This window comes from Mastacembelus armatus, chromosome 16 (genome assembly GCF_900324485.2).
Source record: "Mastacembelus armatus chromosome 16, fMasArm1.2, whole genome shotgun sequence".
Classification (NCBI taxonomy): domain Eukaryota; kingdom Metazoa; phylum Chordata; class Actinopteri; order Synbranchiformes; family Mastacembelidae; genus Mastacembelus; species Mastacembelus armatus.
Genome location: NC_046648.1, coordinates 25,159,690 through 25,173,327, shown reverse-complemented (window position 1 = coordinate 25,173,327; position 13,638 = coordinate 25,159,690). Strand labels below are relative to the sequence as shown.

The 13,638-nt window shown below is 47.9% G+C and overlaps 1 protein-coding gene across 1 annotated transcript; it reads left to right on the top strand.

Moving 5' to 3' along the window:
- The first annotated feature begins 534 nt into the window (after window positions 1-534).
- On the top strand, window positions 535-13,271 carry dennd4b (DENN/MADD domain containing 4B). The gene is made up of 19 exons (XM_026316934.1): window positions 535-650; window positions 1,782-1,997; window positions 2,106-2,251; window positions 2,479-2,612; window positions 3,189-3,303; window positions 4,130-4,336; window positions 4,441-4,569; window positions 4,667-4,811; window positions 5,016-5,171; window positions 5,912-6,140; window positions 6,633-6,924; window positions 7,436-7,540; window positions 7,761-7,936; window positions 8,358-8,496; window positions 8,589-8,828; window positions 9,030-9,126; window positions 9,261-9,426; window positions 9,510-9,568; window positions 9,922-13,271. The coding sequence occupies exons 2-19, from the start codon at window positions 1,898-1,900 to the stop codon at window positions 10,065-10,067; spliced, it is 2,781 nt and encodes a 926-aa protein (XP_026172719.1). The 5' UTR covers window positions 535-650; window positions 1,782-1,897; the 3' UTR covers window positions 10,068-13,271.
- The last annotated feature ends 367 nt before the right edge of the window (window positions 13,272-13,638 follow it).

The following is a 13,638-nucleotide window of genomic DNA, read 5'->3' as shown; positions in this document are numbered from 1 at the left end:
ATCTCCATCGTCTGCTCTCTCTCTCTCTCGTCTCTCGTCTGTCTCTCTCTCTCATCTATCTCTCTCGTCTTCTGTCTCTCTCCGTCTCTCTTGCTCTCTCTCTCTCTGTCTCTCTCACTGTCTCTCTCTCTGTCTCTCTCTCTCTGTCTCTCGCTCTCTCTCTCTGTCTGTCTCTCTCTCTCTCTGTCTCTCTCTCTGTCTCTCTCTCTCTGTCTCTCTCTCTCTCTGTCTGTCTCTCTCTCTCTCTCTCTCTGTCTGTCTCTGTCTCTCTCTCTCTCTCTCTCTCTCTCTCTCTCTCTCTCTCTCACTGTCTCTCTCTCTCTCTCTCTCTCTCTCTCTCTCTCTCTCTCTCTCTCTCTCTCTCTCTCTCTCTCTCTCTCTCTCTCTCTCTCTCTCTCTCTCTCTCTCTCTCTCTCTCTCTCTCTCTCTGTCTCTCTCTCTCTCTCTCTCTCTCTCTCTCTCTCTCTCTCTCTCTCTGTCTCTCTCTCTCTCTCTCTGTCTCTGTCTCTCTCTCTGTCTCTCTCTCTCTGTCTCTCTGTCGTGCCTCAGGTCAGAGGACAAGAAGCCGTTGTCATGGCGATCGTTACCCAGAAAGCACGGCAAGACTCTGTTCAACACGCTCACCAACCTCCACAAGACCCTGGAGAAGAGTGAGTGGTCAATAGGCAGCACTTTTCAAAATAAGGTCACACACTTGGACAGTTTCATGTTTAACATGTTTCAGCTGTTTGTTTGTTTTTATTATTATGTTACTGAAAGTAACATTTCATTTATCATTTATCATATAATATATAATTTATAACACCCTGTAATGTTATAAGTTGATATGTGCTTATTATTATAATAATAACTGACTCTAACTGTGACCTGTCAGTGGAGGCTGCTGCACAAACCCATAATCACTGTGTAGTGAAGGATTTACAGGGATATAAAAGTTCCTGGCACACACTGACATTAAAGCTGCTCCTCCTCATGTCTCCTCGGCCTCTAGAGGCTCTAATGACCCAAACTAACTCCCACCATAAGCCCCGCCTCCCCGCTCTTTGCCCCTCCCATCCCATCCTGTTTCCTGAAGCTACGACGTGAACTACAGATGTCTGGTTGGGACAAAGAGTCCAGTCCAAAGCTAGCGTTAGCTGACTGAGGAGTAAATGTGTCAGTCCAGTAGACGCTCTGGTTCCTGCTAACGTGACCCAAAGCTCCAGTTCCTCCCAGATTCACATCAGATCCATTTAATCCAAAGGTCCAATCAGGACCATGCTAGGTGGCTAATGCTACCAAACCAACAGGTTAGCTTTAGATGCTAACACATCCAAAGGAAGAAGGCCCCATGTGGATCCAGTGTGAGTCCTTTGGCTGCTTTGAACTCTCTCCATGTGAAAAAGCCAAACCCATGTTAACCCTGGTTGTTGGTCTTTCTTTGTCCCACTCTCTCTGTGCTAAAGAACGCCGCCTCTTGGCTCTGGCAGCCACTGGTTCCCAGTTTGAGCTGCAGAGACTCCTCCATGGCTGCTGTTGGAAACCACTACTGGTTTCTTCTGACCTTGGCCTGGTGGCAGGGGGGGGCTCATTGAGGGAGCGGATTTTGGTAACACAGGGTAGAGGAGCTGGAATAACAACAGAAGAGCTGTAGGGAGCAGAGAGTCCTGGGGGGTAGTATAGCTGAGAGACACCAGGGCCTGGATCTGGGTACCTTCAGGGACCAGACTGTGCTAAGTCTTAAGAATATTTTAAATACAGTCAGTTAATATTTTAAATACAGTCAGTTTTCCTCTCTGCAGTTTGCACTCCTGGCCAGGAGGAGGCGACGTTGGAGTTCCTGCTGACAGATTACGATCAGATCTACAGGCGTCAGAAGCAGCTGGAGCTGGAGATCCAGGAGGCGTTTCTGCGCTTCATGAGCTGCCTGCTGCGAGGGTACCGCACCTTCCTGCTGCCGATCACACAGGCTCCATCAGACACGGCCACTGACTGCAGCTCCCTCTTCAACCTGCAGGGTGAGTCAGGACTGAAAATACATGTTGGTGCTGAGCAAAATGTGTCTGTAGCACCGAAAATCAAAACAGCAGATAATGTAAACTTCATTCTTCATCTTCGTCCTGGAGGTTTCCTGAAGTCTCGCGACCGAACGCAGCAGAAGTTTTACAGCCAGATGACCAGGACTCAGATGTTCACTCAGTTCATCGAGGAGTGTTCCTTCGTCAGCGACCGCCACGCCTGCCTTGAGTTCTTTGACGAGTGCGTCCAAAAGGTCAGAACCGTGTCTTGAATTACTTTTTATCAGAATTGTTTTCCGTTCATCTACCAGTAGATAAAATGGTTCAGCTCCGATGTTAAATAGAAGATTCTGTGTAGAAAAAGGTGTTCTGAGCTGCGTGAAATGTAGAGAGACTGCAAGGGAACTTTTCTGAAGGCCAAAGCCAAGAGAACGGTCTGTTACTCCTCCAGTGATTGTTTTGTGTTGATGTTTGTCTGCAGGTGGATGTGGAGAAGCCAGAGGAGGTGAGGCTCGTCGATCTGGATGAGAGTCACAGCGGAGAGCACACGGTTTTCATCATGCCCCCTGAAGAACCACAGGAGTCTGACGGGTCCGAGTGTCCTGCTCTCTACAGGTACAGCTTCACTTAACGGCTCAAAGGCTGCGTCCACATCACAGCTGCAGTTTCCCAGACCTGATGTTCCCACAGTGTGAACAGACCAAACCAGATCAGGTCCACCTGCATATGTGGTCCTAGATCCGATCCCTAACTGATGTGTGAGTGTGCGAGCGCCCTCAGAACGGTCAGATCAGAATCCATGTGGTCGTTTCTGCACATGTCGCCTGTCGTCATCATTCAGTGTGGGAAGCATCAAGATGGAGGAGGGGGGGCAGTGGAGAGACCAGGACGCTTCACATTGGTTGGACATTTATGGAGAAGCTTCTGATGGAGCCAAACTGGAAGGAACATATGGGAACCCAGCAGCTTTGGAGGAAACTGAGCACAGATGATGTTGTTGTTCTTCACATGTCAGTTCAGTCTGTGCATGGGGGCAGTTTAGGAGCTCAGGGGGTTCACACCTGGTCCATGTCCCTGACAGACATGGATCAGTCTGCAGGTCTGGGATGGCCTGGGTTGTGGACTCAGCCTCAGCTACAGCACCTCATGTCTCATTGTTGTGACACTGCTGTTTTTGTCTCATGTTTCCAGTTATGAGACCTTCCCCACCCTGAAGCCAGGGCTCTTCGACAGACCCCAGGACCAGCTCCGTGCCCCGGCTAAAGGCAGCGCCCCCAGCAGCCCCGCCCCCCGACGAACAAAACAGGTAGAACGACATGTAAACACAGTCCACGGCAGGTGTTCAACTTCTTAAGTCGTTTCGTCGTTAAGTCGAGGCCAGAAATTGAACCCAGTGGAAAAGTGAAACTCTAACTGCTGTGTGAAGTTTAATGATCAGTTTCAGTTTTTTCAGTAAGTGGATCAGATTTTAGCAGATCCACCAGTGCTCCCAGCAGGTATCCAGATTTTCAAGTGGGAAAAGGAGAATTTGTGCCAGGAGAGAAAGGGTCTGATAGTGCCTCTACAGACAGAGTGGTTTTCCACTGTGACCCAGTTTTCCGTGATTGAAGAGAGTTAACACTGAATCATCTCATTTTAATGCACAGTATCAATATTTCACTGCTTATCCAATATTCAGCAGCCACAGACTGTGGTAAAGTTATTTTCAGATTTCTACACCCGAAGGTGAAATTGTGAATGAATGATTTCAGATATTTTGCTCAAACGACCACATTTCTATTCCCACGGTCTGATGAAACACCTCAGGTCAGATTACCTAAACCTACAAAACAAGATGATTGGCTGCGGCTTTGATCAGAAGACGGTTGAGGATAAGACGTTTTAGATTATGAAACTGTTCAGACGCTGCAGGTTTCAACAGGTGTCTCTAGTTTTAGAGCAGAAGAAATCTTGTGTATGAATCACATCAGACTGGTTAGTGTTTGTTCAAAACTCACTTCAACTTCAAAAATCTATTTTTTTTATTTCTTACATCTTCATTTTCATATTTTCTTTTTGGTTGAACCTTGTCCAGCTGTTTTCTTCAGGAATCAACACACACATAAAATGTTTTTACCCTCCGACCCCTCCAGGAGATTAAGTTGGCCCAGAAACGGGCTCAGAAGTACTCGGCGGTCCCGGACATGTGGTCTAAGTGCCTGCTGGGTCACTGTTATGGCCTGTGGTTCATCTACCTGCCCACGTTTGTTCGGGCTGAGAGCGCTAAGGTCCGCGCCCTGCACACGGCCTACGACGTCCTCAAACACATGGAGAACCGCAAAGTGGTGCTGCCAGACGAGGTGAGAACCCACAATGTGGTGCTGCTGGACAGTCGCTGTGAATGTGTGTGTTGTTATATAGAAAGTCACTGTGCACGTGTGTGTGTGTGTGTGTGTTGATCCAGGTGTGTTACCGGATCCTGATGCAGCTGTGTGGTCAGTACGGTCAACCCGTCCTCGCAGTTCGAGTCCTGCTGGAAATGAAGAAGGCTGGAATCACACCCAACACCATCACCTACGGATACTACAACAAGGTGCGCTCACACACACACACACACGCACACACACACACACGTGCAGATGTATTGATAAGGAGGTCGGTGTTTTTGATCGGACGGTCTGTGTCCTCAGGCAGTGCTGGAGAGTAAGTGGCCCTCCACCAATCAGGGCGGGCGTCTGCGCTGGGCCAAGCTGAGGAACGTCCTATTGGCTGTGGCCCAGTTCAGACAGCCAATCAAACGGCGGCAGAAGAGCGGCTCAGTGGGGTCACGGGGAGGTGAGACTCTAAACAGCAGGTCAAATATCCAGAAATAAACCTTCAGCAGCAACATGTTGCTGAACATCGTGCACACGCTGTCTGAGCCACCTGTCGGATTGTTGATTCTACCTGAGGGGCCACGTTGTTTGCATTTGTGAGCTGTAGTGTTGTGGTTATAGGGTCATACAGTCTGTTGTTTATGTTTTTTTGTTTCTTTTAAAGAAGCGACCGTGGAGCCCGATCAGAGGCCCCGCCCCCACTCCTCTCTGATTCGTCAGGCCAGTTGGAGCGGTCTGAGTGAAAGCTCCAGTCACGAGTCTCTGACCGGGCCGCTGGTGAAGAGCAACAGTCTGAACAGCATGAAGACGTCGACCGACAGTAAGAAATGAGCTGACTCCACAGCCACCCTCCTCTTCCTCACTTCCACTCGTTGATGCCGTGGCTCCTGCATCACAGCTGCTGGTCCGTCGTCCGCCCCAGAAACAGCTGGAGGGGATTTCATTCCATCTGGCACAGACAGACGTTATAGTCTGTAGTGTAGATGTCCTCACCTTCTTAAAATAATGGCCTGAGTCATTTTTTGACAAAATGATGAGATCTTCATGATGTTGGCCTCCTCTGGTAAAATCACCTAAATCCTCAGAACAGATGATGCATTTCTAACCTCGTAATATAAAGTTGCCTGTGTCAACAGAGTGACTGAAGCAACTTTATGAGCTTTTCAAGATGGCGGCCGCTTCAAAAACAAGGAAATTCCTCCCAGCTAGTTATTGCCATAATACAGGACCCAGACTCCACTGGTGATCAGATTCACTATCATTTAGGCTAGGCTATAAATGTTGCATAGTTATTTAGCCTTTTTAGTTAGCATCTTAGCATTTTAGCATTTCAGTCAATAGTTACTGATAATTAGCAGACACTGATTGTTAGGTACTGATAATTGACGTGTGTCAAAGGTCAACTTTTGTTCTTTAAGCCAATGTGTCACTACAACCGTGAATTTCATTCTTAGTCTTTGTCGTGTTAATCCAGCCTCGTTCTCTCCTCGTTTGTGACTAAAGGTTTTTATTGAGCAGCGTCTGAACTCCTCTCTGCTTTCTGCCCCGCTCGTCTCTCAGAGGTCAAACTCTGTAAGACCACCATGCTCCAGAATGCCAGGACCAACGGCTGCGGTGAAGCCATCTCCCGTAAACCCCCTCTGGGACGCAGAGACGGCTCCACCCCTCCTCCAGCGCCCCCCAGTGGTGTTGTGGTGCAGAGGAGTCAGATCTGCCTCTCCACCTTCTACAGGGACTGTGCAGAGTCGGAGCTGGATTGCAGCTGTCAGCCCGCGGAGAGAGACGGCAGGTCAGTGTGGACTAAAACCACGTGGGATGATTTAATCAACAGATCCTGACTCAGTGTTCTTTGTTCTAATGTTCGCTGCTTTGTGCATGTTCTTCCTGATTTCACTATGGTTTCCTATGTTTTGTCACTCTCTTACACCCTGATTTGGGTTTTCTTTTAAAGGTGTGATATAAATAATGCAGCCTGTTGTCTGAGGACATGGTTCCTTTAGGAAAAACACACCTGCTGATCGAGTACAGTAGGACTGCAGCAGCGGTCTAATTTGTTTTAAATGCTATGATGCGTAACAAATGCAAATTATAGCTACGGCCGTGGAACCATTTCCTGTATACAGAGTTCATATATTTGTCAGATTAGTGGAGTGATTTAACAAGAACTGATTACTGAGCCCCCCAGGCTCAGACAGGTTAACAGAACAAACTCCTGCTGTTACTGGGCTGCAGAGCCCACTGGTCCATGTGCACTCAGGTCTTTCTTCTTCTGGACCTGCAGGTCCGTGGCAACACGTGACGCTGCCGGCAGAAACAAGGCTGTGGACGAGAACTACAACAACGTCTCTTCCCCGAGCAGAGGAGGTCTGGCAGGGAAACTCCAGCAGCTCCTCACCCCAACGAAGCACCGAGTGTCGGTGCGACGAGCCGCCAGCATGGACGACCGGCGGCCGGCGGGAGGAGGAGGAGGAGGGATAGGACGAAGAGTGTCTGACCAGAGACAGTCGAGGAAAGCCCAAGTGGCTGAAACGCTGCTGAAAGCCAAGGACAGGCTGGTCAACGCTACCTCTGAGGTTAGACTTTAAGAGTCCTGTCATGAATAAAAGAATATACAGAAATAAATGTTCAGTAATTACAAAGCAGGAAGCAGGTCAACTATAAACATGAAATATTGGTGCAGACGGTTGCAGCTGTTTTTCATACCATGTCCCAGGATTTTAAAGCAAAAAAACTCAGACACTGCAGTTATTTGCAGAAATGCAGTTTTTGCCTCTAGGCTTGTGTACCCCAGTGTGTCAGAACCTCAGGCCTGCTGGAGTCAGACTGTGTGTTACGTCCTGCAGGTCGGTCAAACACCGAGAGTCCACATGTTTGTAGGATTCCCACAAAACTACAAATTGGTCATGCAAATCCTGAATAATGTTCTGTTGCTTCTTCCTGCAGCCTTTATGTTCTGCTGACAATGAGGAACCTTAAAGCTCCTGAAAAACAGAATGTGGAACCTGTGAATGAATTCAGACTCACAAAGATTAAAATAAATATTTGTTACTTCTCTGCTGTGAAAATAACCTCGTCTCCTCTCAGAGCTCGTTGTCTGTAGGAAGTGACCTCGACCTGACGGACACGCCGAGCCCAGCGTACCCTCTGCGCAGGTCCTGGGATGCCAATCAAGAAGGGGCGGGCCTTGAGGTAAATGGGTTGTTTTCAGGAAGTGACCTGAGCCCTGACAGCAGCTGGGTCAATCTAGAATCTATACAGATCTAAAATTAAAACTACAAATACTAGTGAGCAGCACATGAATAAATAAAAACACCGTGCAGGTGCTGAGTGTAAAATACGAGATGACGGATGTTAACCAGGATGTTCGACAGGAGGCCTGAGTTTGTGTGTCCCCTCTTTGTGCATCCAGGTGTTGATGTCCAGCTGCTCCCTGTGTCGCAGCTGTAACTCTCTGGTTTACGACGAGGAGATCATGGCGGGCTGGACGTCAGACGACTCCAACCTGAACTCGTCCTGCCCGTTCTGCTGCGCCTCCTTTGTCCCCTTCCTCAACGCTGAGATCTGTGACCTCGGGCCCGTCAGCAGGTACGACCACGTGTGTGCATGTCAGCCAGGATGTAACTGTTGAGACACCCAGCCTGTGAACAGTCCCAGCCCCAGTCCAGGACTCTGATTCCTGCTGATAAACATAGTTCACTTATGTTCAGACTTTGTGTTGATGTGGGAGGTTGAAAGTAGATCCACTGGTCAGGTCTCATGGCTGGGAGGAACAGAAACCACAACAGTGTGTTCTGTAATGCAGGTGTAGAGGAAAGAACAGCAGCAGCACTGCAGATGGTTGGTCAGACGGACAGTTTGTCGATCCAAAGCTGCTCATCTGTTTGATTTGTACATGGGAGAGAAACCTTTTAGCCACAGTGGTGCCACCTAGTGGTCGTCACCCACGTTGTCCCAAAGTGAAATGTCTCCAGTTATTTGGTGTGTCTTGGTCCTCTTTGTCCAGCAGCTGGAACGTGGAGGATGAGGTGGAGAGCGCTGTGAGGCCGCCCAGTGGCCACGAAGCATCTCAGCACCAGTGTAACGGTCTGAGCGAAGACTCCAGCTCCGAGACCAGCAGCTACTCAGAGAACAGCAGGACCACCACAGTAAGCCCTTACTAACAGTCTCTCCTCTCTGTGGACATTTTGGAAAGTTGTCCTTACTATGACTTCCTTCCTGTCTCTGCCCCCTCACTCAGGGCTCCTCAGTGGGAGGGGCTCCTCAAGTGACGGTGGCCTACCTGAGTCCCCTGGTTCTGAGGAAGGAGCTGGAGAGTCTGCTGGAGAACGAGGGGGAGGCGGTGCTGGCTCAGCCTCAGTTCCTGGACAGTCATTCCATCATCTTCTGGAACCTGGTGTGGTACTTCCAGCGCCTCGGCCTGCCCAGTAACCTGCTGCAGCTGGTCCGAGCCTCGCCACTGGTCAGCCAGTTCACACAGGTACCACACAGTGTGACTGAGGAGCTGCAGGGCCTGTCCACTGTCCCCCTGCCTGAACATTTGCCGACTGTTTGTCTGTTGTTGGTGGAGAAAAGTCAAACCTGTTCTTTGAACCTGTTGCTGCTGGTGGTGGCTGAGTTATTGTTTCCGTTGACGTAAACGTGTGTGATGTGCTTTTCTTTGTTGTTGTGCGTTTCCCAGTTGGAGGGCTCAGCGGTGAGGGTGAGGCTCCTGTGGGACACCCTGACCCCCGACACAGACCTGTGGCCCCCGCTCTACGTCCTCTGGAGGATCCACAGTAAGAAAAAGACGAAGACACAGCTGAGCTGCTCTGACACTCGGGGAGACCAGTGACAGTCCCGTTCAGCTGGTTTACATTTTCATAGTGTTATATCCTCCAGTTTGTTTATGCCGTCGCTGCTCGTCCACCAGGTGGCGTCTCCATGAGAAGCTACAGCTGGAGGAAACACAACCACCCGTTCACACTGTCCTTCCTGGAGGAGGTGCTGCGCTGGGTCGGCATGAACGAGGTGCACAAAGCCATCACCCTGTTCCTGGACACGCTGGCCAAACAGCCGGGATCCCCCAGGATACAGAGGTGAGTTCACACGTACAGATTCAGGACCAGCAGGACGGACACTGAGCTTAAAGCTGATTGAGTGACTTGTGTGTGTTTGACAGGAGTTTGTACAGAGAGTTCCTGTTCCTCACGCTGGCAGCTATGGGCAAAGACCACGTCGGTAAGACTGAGCGTCAGTGGTTTCCTCACACTAACACACAATAGAACAGGGTCAGCTGATCATAAACGTTTTAGCACAAGCCACAGACTCAGATCATCCAGCACAGACACAACCATCGTCTGTGTGGAAGATGTTTCTGAAATTCATCATGAGCATCATCATACAAACGTGTTAAAAGTAGCGAACGATCTCCTGAAGTCTAATTTGAGGTATTTTTACTTTATTTCCGTTTCTGTTTCCTGTTTTGAGCAAAGTATTGTAGTTGGATCTTCTTTCACAGTATTTTATTGATTTTATTTGAGAAATACTACAAAAATAAACTTGGTCATGATCCTTTTCTCTTCTCCCCGCAGCTGCGTTCGATAAGAAGTACAAGGTGGCGTACTCTCGGCTCACTGGGGCTCTGGGGCGCGACGAGCTCCGAAAGAAGCGAGCTCAGCCTCCCAGCCCCAAAGCCATCGACTGCAGACGCAGCTTCCACCCGCCTCTCGAATGCTGATCGTGGGCCTGCAGTCGTCCCTCTGGGGGAAAACGGTAAACCCAGGATGCCTGCTGCCTTCGCCTGCTTCTACTCCTCACCTGTGTGCTGCCTCCTGGTGGATGCCGGAACCTCGCGTTCCTTCCCGTCCTCTGCGCCCCCGTTTGCCTTGTCGGTGTGAATCCAGCTGCTCCTTGTCTCCATTGAAGACCCCGGAAGTCGATCCGGCGGCGGCAGCAGACGGAGTCGAGCTCGACAGAAGTCTTTGAAACACACTGGAGCCTGCTGAGCCGTGAGCCGCACATGAGGCGAGAAAACGCTCAGAGCTCGAGTTCGTACGTGTCCTGAGAGATCAGCTCCGTCTGTGTGCACTTTAGTTTTGCCAGTTTTTAAAATACACAGCCAGATGAGGACAGTGATCTTCTGGAGGACAGAGTGGGATGTTTTAACAGGATGTCAGATTTACCTTCAGCTGTGAGACCATGAAGCACATTTAGGTTTTAGTAGCAGAAAGAATAAAAAGTAGTGCCAGCATTTACAGAACGCTCCAAACCCAGAAAGTAGCACCAGAGTAGACCAACTCCTGCAGACGTGTCATCTGCTTGCGTGTACTGGGGTCAGGTCTTTACTAGAGAAGTGGTTTCCAGCTGTTTGGTGGCATCTTCTGGAAAATCGACAATGTTCCCACAGCTGAATGTGAAGATTTAATTAACACCTGGGGAAACTAGAAGCTGAGACTGTCCCTGAGTCTTCATGTCAAACTACCAACAGTTGTAATTCTGTCCCAACACAGGGGCCAACCAACGTTTTGGTCCTTAGAACTGAACACATCAGTACCACGTTGGACAGGAGGACTAGGAGCTGGTCTGATTTGCCCCCTCCTGTTGTCGATATTCAGGCCGTCTGTCTCTGAAATTTTCCACAAAGTCAAATGCATGTGGTGCCAATCCAGCTCTCCCATTAGGATCAGGACAGTCTGTTGGACTGGTTTTAAAGGATTCTGCAGTCTGCTGCCTTTCAGCTCCCATCGTCTCTATCTGGATCTGGACCTTCAGCCACGTGAAGCTGTTGTTTTTTGAGAAACACTTTAGTTTTGTGTCCATTTTCTCCCCTTCAGCACCGTCTCAATGGGCCGTCCTGCATCAGCGTTTTACAGCGATAACAGGAAAAGGGTTTTAGCAGCTGGTCACATTTGAACTTCTGTTTTTAAGACTCCTCAAAGTGACGCCACATTCCTGCATTAACTGCTGGTCTCTGTCTAATCCTGTAAAACCTGTATCATAGAAAGTGTAAAGAGCTATTTATGACTTCATTACTTCGTTAAAGCCAGAGTTAATGTGATGATGTGCTTCTGTCACTTTGACACTATCCAGCAGTTACGATGTTCTCAGCTGCTAAATGTTGTTTCCTCTTGAGCTGATTTAAAGGGACTTTCCATGTCTAAAGGAAAAGGTCAACAAAATAATCACACAAACATCTAGCGCTTCAACAGGGTCGTAGCTTTTAGGCTTTGGAGATCAAAAACTGTCCAGTAAGATAGTTGTTAAATAATATTAGAGATCTGAAGGATTTTTAAAATGACAGATATGTATGTTAGCATTACCGTCCATTCATGTTGAGATCATTTTGTCTGTCTGCTTCATCACCCGCGACAAAACCTGCAGCTGTGATTTACTGCAAAGACACGTGATACAAATCCCCTCAGGAAAAACCAGAACCTGCATTTGACTTTTTTTAAATTCACACTAATGTGAAGAAGTGAAGTTCGTCCAGTGCTGCTCGACAGGCCCGCCAATAAAAATCGTATTATTCCTAAAATCGGGCAAAGGGTTTCTGAATGACGAAATCCCGTTGTTTACCTAAACGGTCGTGGAGCACGCTCAGTTTGTTCCCTCTGACCAGGGTCTGACTGCAACGTGTCCGCTGAGCCGTGGCTCCAGGGCACCTTGGCAGCAGCAGGAAAAGTCGCAACGTTTGGAACTTGCACGTGGGCGTTTTGTCGTTTTATTAGCTTTTATTTGTTGATGAATCCAGTTACTGTTTGGTGAAGTGACGTGCAGATTCACGCTGTCGACCACAGAAGAAGCAGCTTTGATTTGTGGCCTCGAGACGCTGAGGTCTCACCGTAAATCACAAAATCCAAGAAGCTGCAGTGTCTGCAGGAGTCACACAACAAGTCGGTGTTAGTGAAACGAGCTCCGAAAAATACGAACAAAAAAAACCCATCAGGCCGAACAGCAGCGTCTCTCTGAGCCGTTAACGTCGTCTCAGACTGAATTTAGTTTCTTATGGCATTACGGTCACCTGAGCCAAAGCATCTTCAAACCACGTGGACAAATCTTCAGATTTATTTGTGGTCTCGAACCAAAAACGAGTCCCGTCTCCACACGCCTCAAGATTTGGCACTTACAAAGATCAAGGCCTCCGAGCCAAAAACCAAAGCATGAACCAATTAGAACAATGTGCTCAGAAGTGTAGTGTACTGTGCCTTTAATGTGGTGATGTCACAGTGTATTGGCCACACCCACATCACTGCAGTGAGACATTTGGCCACCAGAGGGCGGTAAAAACCAGAGTTACAGGGACGACAGGTGTCCCTTTAAAGAAACCAGATGAAGATGGATCAGGTTCATCTAATGCTGATCCACATCACCTCTGAAATGAACCTTATGTTTAATAAGCAAATTTATGATTGATTAAAACTTCATCTGCTGAAGCCACTGAGCTTTATATGATGTGATACAGTGACTTAAACTGAAATAATAATTAGAGATGATGTGATGCCAAATACTCAGTGTGCAACTAAAGAGGCCACAGGGTCAGTCCCTGCTGCAGCCAAGGGCCCCAGAGCCAAAAAAACTACAGAACCTGTTTCTGCAAACTCATTTTACGTAAAACTGCTCAACCTGAAGAAGTTTCCGTTGGAGAGGAAAGTTTACTTTAAAGTGACCGTGTAGTTTTTGCCCGCTGACGAGTGAAGGACGTCAAACTTCAGCAGGAGCGAAAGAAAACTCGACACCAGAACGAAAACTGCACCATGATGTTTGTTTTAATGCACCGGGCTGCAGCTCAGTTGTCTTTGTTTTATTGTTTGAGGTCAGAGGTCAGAGGAGAGTATTTAAGAGATCATTGTGTTTGCTGTTGTAATTTATATATGGCTGTGAGTTCACTTGTAAATGTTTTTTTTTTTTAAGAAAACACAAATAAAAGACAGGATGAGCCTGATTATCTGTTTTTCTTTGGCTCGTTTATTATTTTTGAAATTATTTGAAATTTGCTGAACCAGTTTTTCCTGATCGTCATGATGTCAGACCTCATAAAAGCTGAGAAACGCTTTTAATATTTAAAATTAAATACATCTTACAGCTGCAGTAATTTGTGTATAAATCAGGACAACTGGTCACTATTCGGCTGGATAATCTAGGAAACAGCAGCAACCATAGATATGAAGAAATAAAGATAAGAAGATGAAGGTCCTTCGCACTTTGAATGAATTTTAACGCTAATTTTAATTATTTTTAGAATAAATCTCTCGGCGTTTGACGCTTTATTTTGAAAGTTGGGAGCAGGTGTGATGTTTAATTTTCGGCAG

What these genes read in the sequence shown, in the direction of transcription:
- dennd4b (XM_026316934.1), top strand. Translation starts at nt 1,898, where the DNA reads ATGAGCTGCCTGCTGCGAGGGTACCGCACCTTCCTGCTGCCGATCACA. An exon ending in CATGAAGACGTCGACCGACA is followed by an intron (nt 5,172 to 5,911) that starts GTAAGAAATGAG and finishes CTCGTCTCTCAG; the next exon opens with AGGTCAAACTCTGTAAGACC. An exon ending in TATGGGCAAAGACCACGTCG is followed by an intron (nt 9,569 to 9,921) that starts GTAAGACTGAGC and finishes TTCTCCCCGCAG; the next exon opens with CTGCGTTCGATAAGAAGTAC.